At 46.6% G+C, this 23,452-nt stretch overlaps 1 protein-coding gene across 4 annotated transcripts in view; it reads left to right on the plus strand.

The window, feature by feature from the left end:
* CDCP1 (CUB domain containing protein 1) overlaps positions 1-23,452 on the plus strand; it is a 56,880-nt gene that overhangs the window by 27,738 nt on the left and 5,690 nt on the right. Inside the window, exons 3-8 of one of the 4 annotated variants that reach the window (XM_024123955.2) lie at positions 4,240-4,605; positions 5,568-5,936; positions 16,851-17,072; positions 18,115-18,495; positions 20,290-20,655; positions 22,690-22,777. In XM_024123955.2, the coding sequence (XP_023979723.1) occupies positions 4,240-4,605; positions 5,568-5,936; positions 16,851-17,072; positions 18,115-18,495; positions 20,290-20,655; positions 22,690-22,777 (1,792 nt within the window). The other 3 variants (XM_028479144.2, XM_055079525.1, XM_055079526.1) reach the window with 3 other exon arrangements.

Here is a 23,452-nt window from a genome sequence, read left to right on the forward strand (position 1 = left end):
GACTTCCCTGGTGGCGCAGTGGTTAAGAATCTGCCTGCCAATGCAGGGACACGGGTTCGAACCCTGGTCTGGGAAGACCGCATATGCCACAAATCAACTAAGCCTGTGTGCCACAACTACTGAGCCTGCGCTTTAGAGCCCGTGAGCCGCAACTACTGAGCCCACGTGCCACAACTACTGAAGCCCGTGCACCTAGAGCCCATGCTTCGCAACAAGAGAAGCCACTGCAATGAGAAGCCTGCATACCGCGACGAAGAGTAGCCCCTGCTCACCACAACCAGAGAAAGCCCGCGCACAACAACGAAGACTCAGTGCAGCCAAAAATAAATAAATTAAATAAACTAAAAAAAAAAAAAAAAAGACTCCATGCTTCCACTGCAGGGGGCATGGGTCCGATCCCTGGTGGAGAAAGTTCTGCATGCCTTGCGGTGCAGCCAGGAAAAAAATAAACTGATAGCAAATACATTTAACAGCCAGACATAGAAGCGTTACCAATAAATCAAGGAACAACATAAGGACTCTCACTATGCATGCTTTTGGTCACCATTTTTCAAAAGTTCTAGTTAAGTATTTAATCTTAATAAATACATAGAATGTATATGAAGCAAAATATACAATTTTACTGAAAGACCAAAGAGAAGATGTAAATAAATGGAGAGATATACCATGTTACTTGATGAAAATTTCAGTATTTTTTAAGTGTCATTTCTCCCCCAAATTAATTTATGAGTTTAAGTCAATTACAATTAAAATCTCAATGAAGCTTTTACAGAGCTGAGAAGACTAATGATATACTTAAGAACTCAAAGGAATAGTGTGTTGCTATTAAAAGAATGAAGTAAATCTATGTATTTGTCATGGAAAGATGCCCCAGGTCATTTTGTTCCACTGAAAACAATGCAGCTTTTAGTAGGAGAATAGTTTGTATACTTTAATCCCACTTTATTGAATACACATAGTCATATGGAGCCCAAAGTCTGGGGGGTTAAACACCAAAATGCTAGCCTTATATTATTTCTATAGTGAGTAGGGGAGGGGAACAGGTGACATTCATTGTTTTTTTTCTGTTCTTCTGTAGTGTCATTTTTTTACAAGCATGCATTACTTTTACAATCAATTAAGCAGGAGAAGAAGGGTACTGGGACTTCCCTGGTGGTCCAGTGGTTAAGACTCGACCCTCCCAATGCAGGATGCCCGGGTTCGATCCCTGGTCAGGGAACTAGATCCCACATGCCACAACTAAGAGTTTGCATGCCGCAACTAAAAGATCCCGTATGCCGCAACAAAGATCCCACGTGCCGCAACTAAGACCCGGCACAGCCAAATAAATAAATAAATATTATTTAAAAAAGGAAAAGGGTACCACAGTCTTATCTCACAAGACACATCTCACGAGACCAGTCTCACACACAGACCACACACAGTTTACCATATAATAAAAACCCATGCTAACAATTTTTGAAAATGTTAAGAAAATAAAAATTTTAGATTATAAATCTAGACACTGGAATCAAGTTCAGTGTTCTGCTTGCCTCTTGTTTTTAAAAACCTTTCCTGAATAAACATTCTGAAAGTTTCAAAGTTTAGCCCCTCTGCAGTCATCCCTTCTTTTTTTTTAATTATTATTTTTTAAAATTTTATTTTATATTAGAGTATAACTGATTTACAATGTCATCCCTTCTTGAATGGCCCCATTAAAGCTAATGAGAGTAGAAGTCTGTGCTGGGGAAAATGAGGTGTGAATCGCTTCAGAAATTACATTTTTGGCTTCCCTGGTGGCGCAGTGGTTGAGAGTCCGCCTGCCGATGCAGGGGACGCAGGTTCGTGCCCCGGTCCGGGAAGATCCCACATGCTGCGGAGCGGCTGGGCCCGTGAGCCATGGCCGCTGAGCCTGCGCGTCCGGAGCCTGTGCTCCGCAGCGGGCGAGGCCACAACAGTGAGAGGCCCGCGTACCGCAAAAAAAAAAAAAAAAGAAATTACATTTCTCTGTCCTCTGGATAGGAATCATTTTAGTTATTTAACATTTTTGCACTGGACGGGGAGCAGAAAACTTGGAGGCATGCGCATCATTTTGACTACTCTTACTTGTGTATTCATTCTGAAAGCAAAGCTCTTAGCAACAAATTAAAAAGTGCTCGCACAACCTGACACCGCCAGGGTCACATGGCTGGTGGCAGAGCCATGGCTGAGAGACGGGCTTTTTGATTCCCGGTACTTGGTACGGAATTAAATCAGAGTCGCTTGGGTGGCCCAGTCATGTGTATTTTTTAAACGTCCTCCAAGTGAGTCTAGTGTGGAGCCAGGGCTGTGAACCACTGCCTTAGTAGGGTTAAGTGATCCCACAAGAACACAGAACCCAGTAGGGCACATGGGAAGTGTAGTTATGAAAGAGATGGCTTGATAGAAACAATGAAGTTTCCACGAGCTCCAATAAATAGGTACTATCCTTACCTACACACAAAATCTAATTTTAGCTGCATTTGTCACCTTGTTATCTAACCTTGTTTTATTGGTTAAGCAACGCAGTGCATTGGCAAGAACGGAAGTCGACCAAACACAGCCTGGGCTTTTGTCCTAGGAGTGTGTGCATTGCGAGTGCCACACGACTCACCCAGACTCCAGGGCTGCTTTGCAAAATTAGAGGTTTGACATGATGACCTCAGAGGTCCTAGACAGCTCTGAAATTCTCCCATAATTCCATTTCGAGTTGGCAGTAGTTTCAAATACTCCACTGGAGCAGCAATAAAGACTTGCAGATTATTATTACAGTGGCCAAAGTCCATTTCACCTTTCAGATTCCCCGCTGGAGACAACAAAAGCCTCACTAGTAGGCTGCCTGCTTTCGCTTAGTGCCTCCCTGATAGCAACGTTTCTCCCTTTGTTTTAAAAAGGCTTAGGAAACAAAGTGCGTCAAAGGATGTCATTAAGTGTTAGCCTTCGGGGAAAAAAAAATTCAACTGCACTGGTAATAAAACACCAGCATTAAAGCCCGGAGGCAAGAAGATGACCTTGCCTCCAGGTTCCAGCCATTAAGGGGCTGTACATTCAGAGCGTACTCAGTCTATTGATGAGTGTGTTGATGGGAAAACCAGTTTTAAAAGGTAGAGCTTGGCGCCGCACCCTAAAAATTGAGAAATCATGACTCTTTCGGTATAGAGGAAGTAGGATATGTATCCCAAAGCACAGGCTCCACTGCAAAGGGCCTCCCTCTGGCTTCCAGTAGGACCTGGGCAGAGATCCACCAACTGGACTAGCTTAATCTGGAAAACAGTGCAGGTCCCCCCTCCCCGACCTGCGCTATCCCAAAAGTAGAGTGTTCCTATGACATTTTTCACAAGCCAAAATGGCGTTAAGTCAAAGAAGCAATTACCTTAGGACACATCTTGCTAATGGATGTGCAAAGTAATTTGAAATAAAGCACAAATGCTCACGGACAGAGTTCAGAGCTGTAGCAGCGTGATGCTGAGGTGCTGTGTCGTTCCCTGGGAAGGAGCTTGGCGGTGTCACTCTCAGGGTACCCACTGCCTCTGTAATGGCTCCCTGCAAAACAAACACTGAACGCTCTTTTTGCTTTCCACCTTTTTTCATAAAAGCAAAAATTCTCTTTGGATTTATTTTGGTTAGCGGAAACAAGTACCAATGCAAGTCTTTCGTAAAAGCAAAGTGGAATAAAGCGAACGTTCAAAACGCAGGGGAAACTTGTAGTTAGGAGGTGACTTGGGTCTGGTTCCCTAGAAGCAAAACCTGACATGGGGATTCTTGTCTTTAAGTCATGAATCAAGAGAGTGCCCTCAGAAGGAACCTGTAAAGAAGTGAGGAAAGCAGGGTAGAATGAGGACAGCGAAGCAAAGATGTGATTTTAGCTGCAGGCTGATCTGGAGCTTGAGTGACAATTGCCAGGCTGTGTCACGTGAATCAGGGATGTCAGGCTTTTCACTCCTGGCTTGGCGGTGATTGGCTGTGGGTTGACACTCCCTGCTGGGATGGGAGTCAGGGGCAGGGAAACCTCTCAGGTTTTTCTGCCCCAAGGCAGCTCCCTCCAGCCAAGGCACTTCCCCAGAGAGGGATGCATCCATGAGCCATTGGCAGCCAACTTTCATGTAGCCAGGAGATGGGTGGCAGAAAACCAGAAAACCCCAGAAAACCCCCCCTCCAAAGAGTTCACTACAGGGGCTGAGGAGGGGCAGTGAGTGGCCCAGTAGCGTTTGTGACCAGATTGCTTTTGTGACTGTGTTTCAGATTGCATGTCAGGTCCATGTCCTTTTGGAGAGGTTCATCTTCAGCCCTCAACGTCGGTGTTGCCCACCCTCAACAGAACCTTCATCTGGGATGTCAAAGCTAACAAGAACATCGGTCTAGAACTGCAGTTCTCCCTCCCTCGCCTGAGGCAGATCAGGTGGGGGGAGAGCTGCCCCGATGGAGTCACTCACAGCATCAGCAGCCGCGTTGACACCACCACGATGGTCAGGATCGGAACCTTCTGCAGCAACGGCACTGTGTCCCGGATCAAAATGCAAGAGGGAGTGAAAATGGCCTTGGACCTCCCGTGGTTCCACAACAGAAACGTCTCCGGCTTCAGCATCACAAACCGGTCATCTATAAAACGTGAGCTCGCCATGCCCTCCCCTCTGTTTGCTGAGGTTGAAACCTACAAAATCACCCTTGCTCTCCATCAGAAATGGTCAGATGTCGGCAATTGTGTGATTCCATCTGAATACCTTAAAGGAAGTCCCACTCTTCTGTAAGCATGTGGGCCAGTCCTGGTGTGAACCCACCCTCCTCTGTTAAACAAACCAGGTGGTGACTCTTTCTTTTGTCCTTTGTATGTGAGGCTTGTTTTCAAGAAATGAAACGGGACTGGCACTACAGACCTTAATGACTCTGTTTCTCATGTCTTTTTCCTGTCTTCTGTCTCTTTCACAGTTTCTAGAATTGTATCGGTATGCCAGATACAATTGTATCTGTATGCCAGAGCTGGCCCACAGCAGCTCATGAGTGCCAATTGTTAAGTGTCCTGGAATTTTGTGAGCTGGTATTAAACAGAGCCATTACTAAAAATAAAATTATATAAACTTACAATTAAATAAATTAGTTTAGGAACAAAGGTAATAAGTACTCAAAACTCATCACTTCCTAGTTAATATACTGCATTTTACTATTTATGCTTTGAAGTCAGGTATGCCCATTGGATCTGTATGGTGAAAATCCTATGTGATGGTGAGAGGGCTGTCCATCTCCTTCCAACTCCACGTTCATCCGTCTCCTGTTGGTAGCCTGAAATCAGCTATAGTGGGAGTCTTTACACCAGGGAAGTGGGCAGACACTACAAATTAAGCCTTTATTTTTTTTCCCCTGCTGGGTTGATTATTAAACATATACTCACACACCACTGATGTATCCTCATTCTCACTGTCTACCTTGAGTATAAACATGCCATATCCAGACCCAGTGCTCAGGACCTAAGACCCACCTTCACCTCTTCTCTAACCCCTGTCCCCCGACCCATGGATGACCAGGGCAGGGTCTAATCACCTCCTATTCTCTCGTTTGGGTTCCACCCCCAACAGGCCTGTGCATCATCGAATCTGTGTTTGAAGATGAAGGCTCAGCCACCCTGATGTCTGCCAACTACCCGGATGGCTTCCCCGAGGATGAGCTCATGACGTGGCAGTTCATCATCCCCGCGCACCTGCGGGCAATCGTCTCCTTCCTCCAGTTCAGTGTCTCCAACTGCGTGAAGAAGGAGGAGCGGGTTGAGTACTGCATCCCAGGCTCCACCACCAATCCCGAGGTGTTCAAGCTGAAGGACGAGCAGCCTGGGAACATAGCCGGGAACTTCAACCTCTCTCTGCAGGGCTGTGACCAAGATGCCCAAAATCCAGGCATCCTCCGGCTGCAGTTTCAAGTATTGGTCCAACATCCACAAAATGAAAGCAGTAAGTAAGCCCCACTTTCCTTCCCCTCCCCCTCCACCAGTGCCTTCTTTCCTTCCTGGGTAGTCTGTTTGGGCTGAGGTTCCCTTCCTACTTCTTGTCTGTGGCTCTGGCACACTTGGACTCTGGACCCTGTAAGACTTCCAGGAAGTGCGTTGCTAGACAGTGAGACCAGGTCACTGGTGAATGCCGGGCATACTGTTCCACTTCAGCACAGTAAGAAGCTAAGATGATCTTGCATTCAGGGTGATAAGTTGTTTTTAATGAAGACATTGGAAGGTTACCTTCTAGAGCTCATGTCTTGACTGACCCTACAGTGTGAGTCAGGATGTCACCAGCACCGTGAGCAGTGATGATAACACTTTTATTGTCTGAGTGCCAAGCCTGCCCTAAGCACACCACTCACATGGTCTCAGCTAATCCTTATTACAGCCTTGCAGGAGAAACAGGAATTACCTTCATTTATTGATGAGAAATCAGAAGTTTCAGAAAGGTTATGGAACTAGCCCAGTATCACACAACTTGCCAGGAGCAGAGCAATCTCAGAACCCAGAGCCTGTGCTTCTGGACCACACAGAACCCCAGGTTCTGTGAGAATGAGGTTGTGTATCATTCCACACACATTTACTGAGAGGCCGTGAACCTAGAGAAGGGTCATCAGGGCCAGGACTACAGCGAGTCTGTATGCCCAGGGCACAACACTGAAGGAGGTACCCGCTCTGAGGAGCTCCCTCTCACAGAGGCTCTCACCCTCAGGGTTGTGTCAGTACAAGGTCAGCCCCTGAGAGTGAGCACCTCCTTAAAACTTGCTCCCTGGGTGCCCTTGCCTCACGGAGAGGAGTGGCATGGATCTTGAGAAAAAGGTACAGGATGAGTTCAGAGTGGCTATTCCTGGGGCTCATCTATGAGCTGGAGTCTGTGAGTTGTGACAAGTGGTCTTGAACCAGGACATCTGTGATGTGTGCTCAGGATGGGTTCTGCCCACAGGGTTGATTCTCATCCTTGTTTTTTATATTATTTACTTCCGGGAAGTAGACAGAACCAGGCAGAGAAATTGAGAATGTGAAATGGCATGGCTGATAAACACCTGAAAAGTGACCATGTGGGATCCACTCCCAGGGTTGCCCATCTGACACCATCTTGGGAGTGCCTGCTCGGCACCCGCTTGGAGCCCGGCTCCTCAGGAAGCCTCAGTTCCTTCTTGACCCAAGATTCCTTCTAATTCGCAATAACCGTGTACAAGGCATAACTTTATATATACATGTGTGTATGTGTATGTGTGTCCACTGACACATTTTGATGACTATGTCACAATTTTGTCAGAATGTTGAAAACAGCCATGAAAGGATTCAGAAATGGAGTGGGTTTGAGTTTTAGAAGACGCAGTGATTTGTTTATCATCTCAGTCACGGTGAAGTGCTGCTGATTAATTCTGTTTCCTGTAACATCAGCTGGGTTGATTTCTAAATATAATCAAATTGTTAAACATGCTATTACCAGCATCAAGTAGGATATGGCTTCAGTTTTGAGGTAAATAGTGGTTAACTGCACTTTAGATGTGTTTAGCACTGTCAAGGCTTTACATCAAGCATGGTTTGCATTTTTCTAGGCAAGTGAGTGAACTTGGCCAGCAGAAGTATCTTTACTTAGGCGATGCTGGAGTCCCTGAGAGTTCTGATTTCTGGACATCTCCATCTTGATCCTCTGAATCCCAACGTGGACCCTAAGTTTCAAGAGATTTCCCAAGGCAACCAGCCCTGTGCACTCACACGTTTGTCTGGTTCTGTAAATATGTGTGGACAGCTTGTTTTGCAGGCAGCATGGCCCAGTGGTTAAAGGCACTTACTCTGGAATTGGCCTGCGTGGATTCGAAATCCTGATTCCCCTACTTACTGTGTGAGCCTGGGCAAGTCACTTAACTCCTGTGTGACTCAGTTTATCTTCAAACAGAGATAATAGGACTGTCCTCGTAGGTGTGTTGTGAGGAGCAATGAGGTGGCAGTGCCTGGCAGGTAGTAAGCACTCTTTAAATGTTATCCCGCAAGGCTCTAGGTCAAGGAAGGGATACATAGTTGAAAAAGACACAGCACTGGTCCTTAGACGTTAGCCTGTAATCCAGAAGACAGATGAGACTTATAGGATGCAGGAGGTCACTTCCCAGAAGGAGTTTCTTCTTTTTATTTTCTTTTCATATCTTGTTGATTTTATTTTAATAATTGCAATCTGTGTACCCTATTGGTGTAACATTTGGTCTCTACGTGGGTGGCCATTTCTCCACGGGCTCCTCTGGGGATGCAGCGGATAGTTGTAGGTACCCAGGACTCTCTATACACTGTGCATCACTGGGATGGACGGAGTTCTCCAGGGTGGGGTCTCTTGGTTCTGCGTCAGCCGATTCTGTCTGTTATTTTCATTCACTCTCTTCATCAGCTGGTAGTAGCAAATGCTGTTGGTCTGGTTTCTCTCTTGTACTTTCTTGCACAGATGATAGATGTTTCAGAGGAAATTTTGGCTGGCATCTCTACCCAATTGGCTCTCTTCCACACCTTGGCACTGTCTCTGCACTTGTATTGGCAGGGGTCATCCCCTCCGTCCTTTCCTGAGTGCTTGTGGTCGGCTGTTCCCTGCTTGTGGTTGGTGGTTCTGTGCTTGTAGTTGGTTGTTCCCCAACTGTGGTTGGTTGTTCTGTGCTAGGCGTGGTTGTTCCACGCTTGTGTTTGTTTTGTACTTATGGTTGGTTGGTCCATATCTGTGTTAAACTCCTATGGTTTGCCAGTAACTTCAGCCATGCTGAAGCCTCCCAGTGGTCTGCGCCAGGGTTCCTGATCTCCCTACATATACCTTCTCCTAGGCAATGAGAGCCACACTCTTCAGCTTTGTTTGGTCATCAAGTCACTGCTCCAGCCAGTGGTAGCCCTGGGTTGGCTTAGTCATCACAAAACACCCCTCCTAACACCCTGGGGGGTGGTGAGAGGAGGGAGGGGGATGCACAAGGAAATTTCTGTGGGTGATGAATATATTCACTATCTTGATTATGTTGATGTATATACAGGTGTGTGTGTAGGTTCAAAACTAGGCAAATTTACACCTTAGATATGTACAGATTATTGTAATTCAATTATTGCTCAATAGAGCTGCTTAAAAATTATGTTCTCTGTAAGAAAACAAACAATTTTGGAAAGAAAAGAACAATTTTTGGTGAGGGAGAGTAGTTTATCACCGACATTGTTTAGGAATACTAGAGCATAGTGACAATGAAAACAAGCCTGGATTTACTCAGATTTATTATTGTTTTAAAATTCTCTGTTCCCCTTTATTCCCTCATAGGGAATGAAATATCCCCACTGCCCTGACCTGGATAGGCCGCTGCATGACTCCAAGTCACTTAGCAAGAAGGTGTCCTAATCTATTTGGGATTTGTGGCCTCCAAACACCGTTATGGAGAGTGGGGTTGGTGATTTTCTTTACGGCGAGTTTTTGTCCCTTCTGAGGGTCTTTAGTTGTTTACAGCATAAGGTAGGTTACAACACACACCACTAAGAGATAGATGGCTGGAAGAAATTCATTTGTGTGCCTTTTTGGTGGGTGCCCTGCCACTCCATACACATCATGCCTCTCCTCTGGGCCCCCTCTCCCCAGCCCCAGCAGTAGTGCTGAGCCCTTTTTCCTCCTTGCACAGGAGATAAAGTGTTAAGGGGGAATTTGTCTCAGGAGCTCACTGCTCACCCAGTCCTTATTCCCAACGTCTGGCTGACTTTGGACATTGAAGGACCCAGTCTGGTCCTCCACCTCGAAGGACCCCACCTCCATTCCTTGTCACACACCTGCCTCTTCCTTTCTTTCCTCCCCATCAGCAGAGAACTTGCAGAGACACACAGTCATCCCCTGGATGAAGGAGCCTTTCACAAACTGTCAATTTTGTTTTAACCCTCCCTGTTAAAGATTCAGTCTCTGTGGTTGGCTAGCTGGGCCATTGGAGACCAGCAGATAGTTCTGGAGTCTCTGGCTTTGCTCTGCAGTTACTGTCTGTACCAGTCATTACTTGGAGTGGTGGATTTCTCTTGGGTCTCTTGGTCCTGCTCTGGCTGATTTTGATTCATTTTCTTATTCAGACTGTGGCAAGAGACTAATATTGTTGGAGTCTTACTCTCGGGTTTTCTCAAACCCCCTTGAAAGGGTCTTTTTACCTTCATGGCTTTCTTTTGCACCTGGAAAGGCAACAGGGTGAGCCCAGAGTGGCTTTGGTTTGGGGGAGGAGGATGGTGACTGAGTGGGAATGGAGACTTCGTGAGAAGGGGTGTGCGTTGAGAAGGGGATTTGTACCCAGCAAGGACAAGTTCAGAGTCTTAGTGGAGGAGTCTTTAGGAAAAAGAGGAGCATGAAGAAGGCATTCTGACATTGCCACTGTCTCTGAACTTGGGTTGACAGGGGCTCTTCTTTCATTCCTTTCTTTGGTGCTGGGAGTGAGCCGTTGTACATGTGTGTGCAGGTCCCCTTGGTCATAGCAGAGCCTCCCATTGCCTACCCAGGGAGACTGCCCATCTTCTATGTCAATGACCTCTGGACAGTGAGGCTCCACACCCTTCCGTTTTGCTAGGTCAGCAAGCACTATCCCCAGCCAGTGGTGTCTAAGGGTAGGCTTAGACTAAAGAAGGTACCACTCTTGACACTTCCAAGGTGGGGCATGCTGGGAGGCCTCGAGATTGTGGCTGGAGAAAGGGAGTGTTTCCTGAACACCTTCTAAAGACGTGTCCCAAACCGACCTGCCACCCCTCCTCGTCTCCCCACGTTCAATCCCTGTGGTGCACATGGCAGGGAAAAGGGGATTCCTCCAAACAATTTCCCATGGCCATCCCCATTCAGTGGTTCATTCTGTTGTCTCCCCATCACTACCATGTCTCGTTTATCCATCTGAATGTCTGTGTCCCACTAAACCCCCAATCAGGCATCTTGTCTTATTCCTCTATTTTCCTACACTCAGCACAGTTTCCAGCGCATTCCAGGCCCTCCACAAACACTGTCGCACTAATCTCAGGAGGCAGCCTCTTGTCCAAAGTGGCTTGAGAGCCAGATGCACTATCCAAAGGCACAACCCCTCAGAAGGGGCAAGGTAGATGGGACACAGTGGGAGCACCAGGAGCCTGGCTGCTGGGGGAATCAGACAAGGACAAGAGCATCAAAAACAGAGTGGAGGGCTCCCCTGGTGGCGCAGTTGTTGAGAGTCCACCTGCCGGTGCAGGGGACGCGGGTTTGTGCCCCGGTCCGGGAAGATCCCACATGCCGCGGAGCAGCTAGGCCCGTAAGCCATGGCCGCTGAGCCTGCGCGTCCGGAGCCTGTGCTCCGCAACGGGAGAGGCCACAACAGTGAGAGGCCCGCGTACCGCAAAAAAAAAAAAAAACAGAGTGGAGGCAGAGCTGGGAGGGTTTCTCAAGCCAGAGGGTGGCTGTCACAGCAAGCATGCAAAGTCAGAGCCTCAGCAAGGGTGGAAGCAGCTGTCATAGGCACCCTGACCCCTCATCATCCACAGTAGGACCTGACTACAGTGGGCCCAGACTGAAAAAAACCAAATTCTGAATGTGGGCAGCAGGCAGATGTTACCTTGTACCTGATTGTCTCTCCCCCCACCTACTCTCTACTCTCTCTCTACTTTGCTGACAATATCAATTTAGCTAAAACTAGACCCAGAGGACTCCTGCAGAGAATATCTTTCCATGGCTTGAGCACAAGTGTCCTGTGTCTTAAGATGAGTAATGTACAAGCTGCCCTGGCTGATCTGGCCAGCTGTGACCAGATGTGTGATCATGGATGGCTTACATTGCCCAAAACGTGCAGTTCAGCAATGTCAGAGAGCTTGATTTACATTTGTCTCCACCCAACACATCTTGTTTTTCAGTGCTCCATAATGAACTCTCATCTTTTTTGATGGTACAATACTACCATGCCATACCTGGCGTTATTATCACTCCATTACCTGGAGATATAAAAAATAATTTTGGTCCTTTTGGAGTTTCATCTAATAGTCACCGTAGAGAGAGAACTTCTTTGTCGTCCCACACAGCCTGTCTCTCATTTTCTGATATTATTTCTAAAAGGTTCAAATGGCCCTGCTGATAACGATCATATGAGTTAACAGTAGTCTGCCTGTCTATGTTACTCCCTTTAGTGGGAGCAGACTGCTAACCTACTACCTTTTGCATCCTCTTCTAGCTTCTGGAAGATACGTTTACTTGCTCTGAATACCAGCAGACTGAGTGTATCTTCAAGCCCTGTAGGTTTCTGGGTTAACATGATTCAAATAAGGTAGATGGATGTGTTTCCAGAATGTTATACCAGATACTTCCAGTAACTGTTCTGGGTAAATGCTGGTTGTGGAAACAGTTGCATTGCTTCTTTTTCAGCTTTTATAACCCCCCAGAAGCCACCTGGAGCCCTTAACTAAATGTTGGCGTTGTTTTTGTTTTTTCTTGGGTAACTCCTGCTCTGTGAGTCTTTATTTACTTATTTTTGGCTGTGTTGGGTCTTCGTTGCTGCATGCAGGCTTTCTCTAGTTGCGGTGAGGGGGGGCTACTCTTCATTGCAGTGCACGGGCTTCTCACTGCAGTGGCTTTTCTTGTTGCAGAGTATGGGCCCTAGGGTGCGCAGGCTTCAGTAGTTGTGGCGCGTGAGCTCAGTAGTTGTGGCTCACGGGCTTAGTTGCTCCGCGGCATGTGGGATCTTCCCGGACCAGGGATCAAACCCATGTCCCCTGCATTGGCAGGCGGATTCTTAACCACTGCGCCACCAGGGAAGCCCCTCTGTGAGTTTTTAATTTGTCCTGGAAGAGTTGACACATATTGTGGCCTCTCACTTATCCCCATGGATAAGTAAGAAATCTCAGGAGTTCCCTGGTGGCTTAGTGGTTAGGATTTGGCGCTTTCACTCCCTTGGCCTGGGTTCAATCCCTGGTCGGGGAAGTAAGATCCTGCAAGCCTCGAGGTGCGGCCAAAAATTTTTTTCTTTCAAGAGAGAGGCAAAGGGAATCTTAGGATGATGGTACAAGGGGACCCAAGACCATACATGAGCCCCTTTAGATGAGAGCAGTTGAGAAGGCTCGGGAGAGACTTTTCAGAAAGATAACTTGATGATATACCTAATGTTCTCACAGGTATTGAAAGGAGATTTATACAAGTGGGGTAGAGTTTGGGTGTCAAATTACTAATAAGTACATAGAAACTAAGGAAATGATTTAAATGGCAATAACTAATTCTAGGGAAATAAAATCTTGTGCAAGAAAGAGAAACTATAGCATGGAAATAATGTGACTGTGTAAACACTGTGTTACTATTGTTTACATAGTCATGATAATGCCAACACAGAATAATGATCTAACATAAAAATATGATGGTAAAAATTGGGAAGATGGGCGAATAGCGAGTGTGTAGTTTGGACGTTTGCTGGGCATATGTACTGTGGGTGTGTGTATGTTGTATACGAGGTGTGGAGTGTGGGCAGGGGGACGTGAGTGTGGGTGAAGGAGAGGAAATCCTCATCTTCTTTTGTGGGAAACCAACAAATAATACCTGAAACAGGGCTTCCCTGGTGGCGCAGTGGTTAAGAAATCGAGCCAATGCAGGGGACACAGGTTCAAGCCCTGGTGCGGGAAGATCCCACATGCTGCGGAGCAGCTGAGCCCGTGCGCCACAACCACTGAGCCTGCGCTCTAGAGCCCACGAGCCACAACTACTGAGCCCGCATGCCTAGAGCCCGAGCTCCGCAACAAGAGAAGCCACTGCCATGAGAAGCCCGCGCACCACAACGAAGAGCAGCCCCCGCTCACAGCAACTAGAGAAAGCCCATGCGCAGCAACGATGACACAACGCAGCCAAAAATAAATAAATAAATAAATAAATTTTTTTTGCGCTCTAGAGCCCACGAGCCACAACTACTGAGCCCGCATGCCTAGAGCCCGAGCTCCGCAACAAGAGAAGCCACTGCCATGAGAAGCCCGCGCACCACAACGAAGAGCAGCCCCCGCTCACAGCAACTAGAGAAAGCCCATGCGCAGCAACGATGACACAACGCAGCCAAAAATAAATAAATAAATAAATAAATTTTTTTTAAAAACCCTGAAACAGAAATATCTAGAAGCAGCAATGGAAGCATGTTGTTGCGTGCTGTGGATGTAACTGTAAAGAGAACCTGCTAAAAGAGTTGAAAGTTGTTATTCTGGAGAGTGGTCACAGTGGGGAGGGAGTTTTCTTTTCATAACAAACCTTAGAAAACTATTGGATTCGTTAAACCAGTGGTTCTCAGCCAGGAGCAATCTTGCCCCCCAAGGGACATGTGACAATGTCTGAAGACATTTCTGGTTGTTATAATGGAGGGCCATGGGGGTGCTACTGGCATCTAGTGGGTGGAGGCCAGGGATGCTGCTAAACATCTTACAGTGCACAGGACAGCCCCACAACGAAGAATTACCCTGCCCCAAATGTCAATAGTGCCAAGCCAGAGAAACCCTGCTTTAAATTCTGTGCGTGCACTACTTTGATACCGTACAAATTAGGAAAGGGGGAGGGGGTAGGGAGGCTCCTGCAACCTGTGATTGGACCTCGATAAAGGTGAGTGGGGTTTCAGAAGCAAAAGGGCTCCTAACACAGCCAGGGTAGGGGTAGGGAGGGTTTCCTAGAGGTAACAACGAAGATAAATTTTAAAGGACAGTAAGATATGAGCTGAATGTGGGGCTAGGAGATTGAAAAGCTAACCATTTTCTAAATCAAATCATATTTAAGTTAACAACATAAGCATATATACTCCAGCTCTGGGTATGTCATCTCTCTGCTTAAAGCACTATTAGAACTTACAGTAAAATTTACACAGACATAAGCAATAAGAACTAAAGAGAGGAGTCAGCAGATATGACAACCATAAGATATTTCCCTAATTTTGCCCCTAATTTGACACTGAGCTCCCTGGCAGCCAGTTCAAAAGGAACAATTCTATTAAGTATATGGTTCCTGTTACCAGGAAGGAGGAAGCCTAGCAGACTGTCTTGGGAAACAGAGCTTTCCCAACTGGCACTGGACTTATTTATTCACTGGAGCTGCAGGCAGAGAGGCTAAGAGACCCAATAGACACATCGGCAACACCCATGACTTGCAAAGGCAGCACCACCTTGCACAGGCATCTTCCTAACTTGATGGCTTCTGTAAAAGCAGAACGAATGAAATTAAAAAGCAACTCAGTAAAAAGTGATTTCCAGGGGTTCATAGTGTAGAGCCTTCTGGGGATGACATTATAAAGTGAAATGACTCTTTTATAAAGTAGTCTGGTAATCCATTCTAAATAGTTGAAAAAATATTCCTATGCTGTCATCTAACAATCAGTTCTGGGATATTATCCTGAGGAAATAGATAAAAACTAAACATGTGCATGTGCTTATTAGAATCTTTTACTTCTAGTGGCACAATCATAGAAGTGACCTAAAAAAACAATAATTGGGCAGTTTTTCCAAATTACATAAGAAATACATACATGTTTTTCTAACTAAAAATTCAAACATCACAGACAAAGCTAAAATCCCCCCAACCATCTGTATTGTCCCTACTTCCAGGCCCCCCTCCTAGGGTAACCACAATTATGGGTTTGTTATATTTCTCTCCAAATCTTTTTTCTCTTCATTTAAATATTAAGTACATACATACATAAGTATGTACATGTAGAAATAGCTATTTCATTTTACATAGAGACTTTACAATCAAATGGTGTCATAGGCTAAATATGGTTCTACAACTTGCTATTTTACCTAATACTATATCTTAGAGGTTCTTTTATCAGTATATTTAGATCTCCCTCATTCTTTTAAACTGCTGCGTAATATTCCATTGGTGAAAGTTTCATGGTCTGTTTAACTATTCCAGTATTACTCCAGTCACTGTCACAGCACTGACGTATACATGTGGGCATATATACCCATGTCACACTGCTGGGTTATAGGGGTGTAGGGTTTTTTTTTATACTATACACTTTCTTTTAATTTGCTTTTCTCTAATTATAGGTAGTATTACAAGTGATATTAACAACACTTCATATTTTGGCTATTTGGACATTTATATTTCCTTTACTGTGAACTTCTCAATCATTCTATGTAGAAAATATTTTCTCCCAGTGTGTCCCTTGTCCTTTAAACATTATTTGTGGTACTTAAGTCAGAAAGATATTTTAATCTTTATTTATTTTTTTTTTTGCTTTTATAATTCGTGTTTATTCCACATTTATAAAGATATTCTCTTTGTTTTTATTTTGGTGACTGCTTTGAAGTACTAGTGTAATTTTATTCTTTTACTAATGGGAGAGACCGTTCTCCTGGCCCAGCCTATGGAGTACTTCATCTTTTTGTCACTTATTTGAAATGTAACATTTATTAGAGATTAAATTATAATATCTATGGTTCCATCCTGTCTAAGAATCTTGTATCCCTGCACTAATACCAGCTGTTGTTAATTACTCTTCATAGAGGGAGAATATTTAAATAGGTGATGCTAAATCTCACTTAGATGACTAAGATTAATGAATATTTTAAAAGCTCAGTGAATATGAAGACTATATGGTAAAATAAGTGTATCTGTATAAAATAATAAAGTAAAATCTGAGTATAAAATTTTATATACACCATACTGTTAAATAGGCGAAAATATGCATGCATATGCACAAGGACTAAAATGAGTTTGAAGAAATGAAAGCAGTTACATAAGGATGGTCAAAATGCAGTCCACTGACTTTCTTTTTAAATTTTGTTTCAAGCTATTGTAATGTTTTCTTAATAACAAAAAATATTTCCCAATGTTCCCCAGCCATGAGAGATTTTGTGCTAATTTTTGCCATCTCACGGGGCTCATCCTGATCCATTCTTCTCGCCTGTTTTCTATTTGTGGTTCCAGATAAAACCTACGTGGTTGACTTGAGTAACGAGCGAGCCATGTCGCTGACCATTGAGCAACGGCCCAGCAAACTGAGCCGCAAATTTGTCCCCGGCTGCTTCGTATGTCTGGACTCTCGGACCTGCAGCACCAACCTCACCCTGACAGCTGGCTTCAAACACAAGATCTCCTTCCTTTGTGATGATCTGACACGACTGTGGATCAACGCCGAGAAAACCATAAGTATGCCCCCGCCCCTTCAGTGTGCTCCTCCCGGGCTGTGGGAGTTCTCCCCTCCCTGCTCTGTCTTAGTGGGGTCCACTGGGTGGGTTGTAAATAGTATGATCAGAAATGCCCCCAGCAGTGAGGGTGAGCAAGGGCAACCAAGAAGCACAGAGCAAGGTGGAGACACACCCCCTTTGAGACCAGCAGTCTCCGCGGGAACATGCATCTTTCCCACGGAAGCAAATGGCATCCCCCGTGTCCATGCTCATGTCTCCTCTGTCCGGCCTCCAGTCTCCCTCCTGTGAAATCCTCGTAGCCTTCCCCAACCTCCCCCATCCGCATGCCCCCTGCTTCCACGCTCACTGCTCACTTGTCTTCTGTTGCATGAGACCAAGTCTTGAGCTCAAAAACTTTGGCTTCTTCCATTTTTTATCCCTTTAGCTACTAGCCGTGCCCGACATGTGCGAGTCACATAGAAATGTTTAATCAGTGGAGGGCAGCAAAACCAATAGTCACCTCCTTGCTGGGCCACCATCATCTCTGACGTGGATGCTCTTAAGGTCTCCACTGAGGCAGTAGCTGAAGCCGCGAGAGGCAAAGCAGCCAGCCCAAGGCCACCCCGTTAGGAAGCGGCAGATCTGAAACGCCAGCTGAGATCTCCCCAACTCTACTCCCAGCTCTAACCACTAGGCGAACTGCCTCCCCACAGGCAGGGACACTGGGCAGCAGGGCTGGGTGAAGGGAAAAACCTGTACCCTGCCCACGTGGCACTTAGCATCTAAGACACAGGTTGTCTTAGTTGAGAACTTGAGCAAACAAGAAGAGAAAATTTCAACCCTGAATACTCCCCAGAAGTTGTTCTGCCAGTTTAGTGGAGAGTAAGAATGCAAGAGTAGGAGGGAAGCTAGGAAAGGGGCGTCAAGGAGGCAGGAGTGCAGGACAGAGCGGGAGAGGAGAGACCAAAGGGAAAAGCGATAAAGCCTCGGGCTGACTTGAGAGCTGGAGAGGATGCACTTACGGTTTCCTCCCAGCCTGGGTACCACGAACCCCTCTTTTGTAGGCTGCCTGGACCACCGGTACTGCCACAGGAAGTCCTACTCGCTCCAGGTGCCGTGGTACATCCTCCAGCTGCCTGTGCAGCTGCACGACTTCTCCTGGAAGCTGCTGGTGCCCAAAGACAGCATCAGCCTGGCACTGGTGCCTGCCCAGAAGCTGCAGCAGCACACTCACAAGAGGGTTTGCAACACCAGCTTCAGCTACCTCGTGGCGAGCGCTGTTCCCGGCCAGGACCTTTACTTCGGCTCCTTCTGCTCTGGAGGCTCCATCGAGCAGATTCAGGTGAAGCAGAACATCTCGGTGACCCTCCGCACCTTTACCCCCAGCTTCCAGCAAGAGGCCTCCAGGCAGAGCCTGACCGTGTCCTTTATCCCCCACTTCAAAGGTAAGGTGGTCTTTCACTCTCTCCCCATCTCGATGCCCTCTTAGCCTTTCTTATTGGGACACTTATCTTATTTTGGTTTTCTGATCGTCTTAATTGTCAATTTGAAGAGAAGGGATAGCTGAGTAGGCTGTTCCTCATACAAGATGATGAGTCCTAATCCTGACTTTACCATTAACCTAGTGTGGAAAATTCCAGGAGTTAGAAATAAGACTGTCTGACCGTGGGAGGTGAAGGTTGGTAGGCAGCAGAACAAATAATCAGGTTCGAGGCTTTTTTGGAAGCAGGTAGGGCATAAATGAGAACTAACCAAATATTCCCAAGTCCTGGATTCTTGAAGTGGTAACATACAAATCCTTATGCAGATATTTTTATGATTCTGCTTTGACAATAAAGAATGCAGTTTGGAGGGCACAGAGGAAGGAATACTGGGAGAGAGATGAATCTCTAGAGCATTCTCCTGCATGGGGGAGCAGACCCCTCCTGGGAGGCTAGTGTATGATCTTCTCAGGCAGCAGGTGAGGTTTAATCGGTCACAACGGTGAACTCTACAGTGTTGATTTTAAAATTCACAGTCACCACTACAAGTTGCTAAGTTCATTTTTAAATTGACCAAGACCTTAATTCAAGGTTTACTCTGTAATTTTGTTCTCAGAGGCATGAGTGGGAGGGAAATGAATCTGGCCGTAAGATTAAGGTCAGCCCAGGTTGCCTGGTATCTCCAAAGTTACCAGAGAAACTCCTTCTGGGGAGTCTTTGAAAATAAGACACACCCGGGGCTTCCTTGGTGGCACAGTGGTTGAGAGTCCGCCTGCCGATGCAGGGGACGCGGGTTCGTGCCCTGATCCCACATGCCGCGGAGCGGCTGGGCCTGTGAGCCGTGGCCGCTGGGCCTGCGCGTACGGAGCCTGCGCCAGCCTGCGCCAGAGCCTGTGCTCTGCAACTGGAGAGGCCACAACAGTGAGAGGCCCGCGTACCCGCACAAAAAAAAAAAAAAAAAAAAAAAAAACACACCGGGTTCGTGCCCTGATCCCACATGCCGCGGAGCGGCTGGGCCTGTGAGCCGTGGCCGCTGGGCCTGCGCGTACGGAGCCTGCGCCAGCCTGCGCCAGAGCCTGTGCTCTGCAACTGGAGAGGCCACAACAGTGAGAGGCCCGGTACACCCAAAAAAAAAAAAAAAAAAAAAAAAAAAAGACACACCCTCCTCAGTATGGAGTGTTGGGGTTTTATCTCACCTGAAGATAAGGAGTGGATTAGACCCTTTCAACTTTGCAACTCTAGAATTCTTCCCAGAACCTGAAGTTTTCTAAATCTCCAAAATAGAAATCAGTTTACACCAGTCCTACCATGGAGCAGGGCGTTAGTTAGATGTTAGCTCCATTGAGGGCATTTCTGAAAGGAAGCTGAGACAACCACCAGTTTGGCAAACTGGCCTGTTTTGTGTTTGTTTGGTTGGTTGTTTGGTTGGTTTTTTCAAAAGGCCCGAGAACCTAATCTGAGACTCTATTCCTTTGCTGACCAATATGGTAGCCACTGGCCACATGTGGCAATTTAAATTTAAATTAATAGTAAACAAAATTAAAAATTCAGTTCTTCAGTCACACCAAGCACATTCCAAGTCTTCAACAGACACTTGCGGCTGTGGCTACTCTTAGCCAATGCAGATCCAGAGCCTCTCCATCATGGCAGGAAACTCTGTAGTCTGGACAGTGTAGCATCATCTCCTCCACCCTCCTATTCTCTCCATCTTGATTGAGTGAAACAACATCTGAGTGGATTCTCTTCCTTTTCCTGCAGAGGAAGGTGTTTTCACAGTGACCCTGGACACGAAAAGCAAGGTCTACCTGAGGACCCCTAACTGGGACAGAGGCCTGCCATCCCTCACCTCCATGTCCTGGAACATCAGCGTGCCCCAAGACCAGGTGGCCTGCCTGACCTTCCTCAAAGAGCGGACAGGCGTGGTCTGCCAGACAGGACGTGCGTTCATGATCATCCAGGAGCAGCGGGCCCACACCGAGGAGATCTTCAGCCTGGAGGAGGACGTGCTGCCCAAGCCAAGCTTCCGCTATCACAGCTTCTGGGTCAACATCTCCAACTGCAGCCCCATGAGCAGGAAGCAGCTGGACCTGCTTTTCTCGGTCTCGCTTACCCCAAGGACCATGGGTAAGGTCTTTCAGGGGTGGTGGTGGATAGCACTTGGTAGCTGAGGGATCAGGAGCAAGACTGGAAGGCAAGTCAGAAAGCATGGATTTGAGTCCTGGCTGTCCATGTATCAGTCAGCTATTGTGTCAATAATACTGTATAACAAACCACCCCAGAGCTCAGTGGCTTAAAAACAGCCATTTGTTATTGCTCACATGTTGGCTGTGCAGTTCTGAGCTGGGCTTGTCAGGGTTCATTCACTCAAGCACCTGTGGGCAGCTGCAGGTTGATTAGAGGACTTTGTCAGTCTTGGCCGGGCACTCTCACATGTCTGGGGCCCAGCCAAGATCAGCCGTGATAACTGGGATTCCTTGGCTCTCCTCAGCATGGTCTCTTATCCTCCAAACTGGGGCCTGTTCTCATGGCAGAGGCAGAGAGATCCAAGAGAGGCTGGGGGAAGCATGCAAGGTCTCCTGACACTTAGGTTAGGGACTCATACCCTGTCCCTTTGACAGCATTGGTTTGGTCAGCCCAGATTCAGGGGGACAGGTAGACTCCATCTCTTGATGGGAGGAGCTGCAGGATCACACAGTAAATAAAGGACATGGATCAGGGCAGGGGAAGAATTAGGGCATTTTGGTAGTCAATCTATTATTAACCTCTTTCTGACATACGGGAAGTCTCTTTACTCCTCTGATCTTCCTCTGCAGAGAACAGATGATTGTAACTATCCCATGAAATTATCACTGGGGATTCAGTGTTGGTGATTAAACTGTGAGGACCTGGAAATTGTGACACAGATACATGATGCTGGCATTTTTTATTTAGTCCAGTGAAACATTAGAATCCTTGAATGCCCTCAGTCGTGGGCCTCAGAGCCATGATGAGGATTTTGCCTTTATGCCCAAAGTGGTAGTATCCACTGAAGAGTTTCAGGCAATCTGTGGTGGGGCCATGTTAGCCCTTGATTCCAAGATAGTCACAGAGCACTACAGAGTGTTGGAACCATGGAGGTTTTTTTCCCCAGCCCCTTCCCTTTTGGGTGGTCAGATAGACTGTGTGTCCACCCAAGGCCGCACAGGTGATTAGCAGCAAGAGAACCGACGGGGACCAGAAGCCACAAATGAAAAGCTCTCCCACACTCTCAGATTAGCTCCTGAGTTTTCTTTCTCTCTTACTTTCATTTTCTGTCATTTATTTCTAGTCCTATTTTCTCACAGTCTCACCTTTTGTTTTCTTATTGAACAAGCCAGAAATTCTAAATCCTGGTTTGGTGCAGGGCTCTCTCTCTGATTTATTTTCTTTTTCCTTTGTACAGCTGTAGGAGAAGGACAGCACACATGAAACAACCCTCTCCTTAACTCCTTCACCTCTGACTTTTGACCCCCTGCTTTCTTCTACACCCCCTGCTCTTCTCTCCTCCAACATGGGCTGTGGCGATCAGGGGAGCACAGCTAGGATAGGCCAGGAGTAGCCTTTGGAGTAGATCTGGTAGGTCCCCCAGTTTGTTTTAGTTATCTTTCACTGCATAACAAACTATTCCAAGATTTAGTGGCTTAGACAATAACCATTTTTTTTTGCTCACAATTCCATGGGTCAGGAATTTGGATGGGGCACAGCAGGTGGCTCATCTCTGCTCTAAGATATTAGGGGCCTCAGCCAGATGCCTTGAATAGCTAGAGGGGGGCTGAGATGGTTCACCTTTGCTCACTTTCAAGGCTGGGAGCCTTGGTTTGTCTTCCTCATGGAGTCTCCACATGGCTACTTGGGCTTCCTCACAGCATGGTCTCAGCATAGTCAGGCTTCTTACGTGGTGTCTGGCTTTTCCTCAGGAAGCGCAGGAAGCTGCCAGGTTTCTAAAAGGTTAGGTCCACACCAGCACAGCCCATATTCAAGAGGAAAGGAAACAGATGCCCCTTAAAGTGAGGAGTAGCATGTGCATACGGGGAGGGAAGGAATGGATGGTAGCTATCTTTGAAGACTGTCTACTGGAGTTCATCACCAGCCTGACACCAAGTGTCTCCCCATCTCCCTCCCTTGTGTCTCTGCTCACAGACCTGACTGTCATCATCCTCGCAGTGGTGGGAGGTGGCGCCTTACTGCTGTTTGCCCTCGGACTCATCATTTGCTTTGTGAAAAAGAAGTAGGTGGAATTTCTCAAACTGTCTTCACCTGAGCGGACACCTCCTTACATCACACAGACCTGTCACAGAGCTGTCATTAATTATTGACTTTTTTCCTTGCTTTCCATTTTCCCCGCAAAGATCAATGTTAAATAATATTGCCGGGGCGGGTGTGTGGGGGGTTACTTCCCTGGCAGTCCAGTGGTTAAGACTCCATGCTTCCAGTGCAGGGGGCGCCGGTTCAATCCCTGGCTGGGGAACTAAGGTCCCACATGCTATGCAGTGCGGCCAAAAAAATAAATATTGCAGGGGGTGAATTCCCTGGCAGTCCAGCAGTTAGGACTCCAACCTTTCACTGCCGAGGTTGTGGGTTGGATCCCTGTTTGGGGAACTAAGATCCTGCAAGCCGCCTGGCGTGGCCAAAAAAAAAAAAAAAAAAAAAGAAGTGGAAAATAAATATTGCTGGATGTGAATTATGCTTGGAGGGGGAAAAAATCCCCTACCTAGTAGGAAAAAAAAATACACATGCGATGACATTTTAGCCTACAGTTTTATGCAGCTGCCTCAGCATAAGTCCCCTGTGAATCATTTACCGTCTGCTCATTAGACTGTGGTCCTCACAGGGGTGATCTTGGCAGGAAAACGCTCACGTAGACCCTGCCAGACCAGGCCTGTGAACCCGCTCCCCCCGTCAC

The sequence above is a fragment of the Physeter macrocephalus genome, chromosome 18 (genome assembly GCF_002837175.3).
Source record: "Physeter macrocephalus isolate SW-GA chromosome 18, ASM283717v5, whole genome shotgun sequence".
Taxonomy (NCBI): Eukaryota; Metazoa; Chordata; class Mammalia; order Artiodactyla; family Physeteridae; genus Physeter; species Physeter macrocephalus.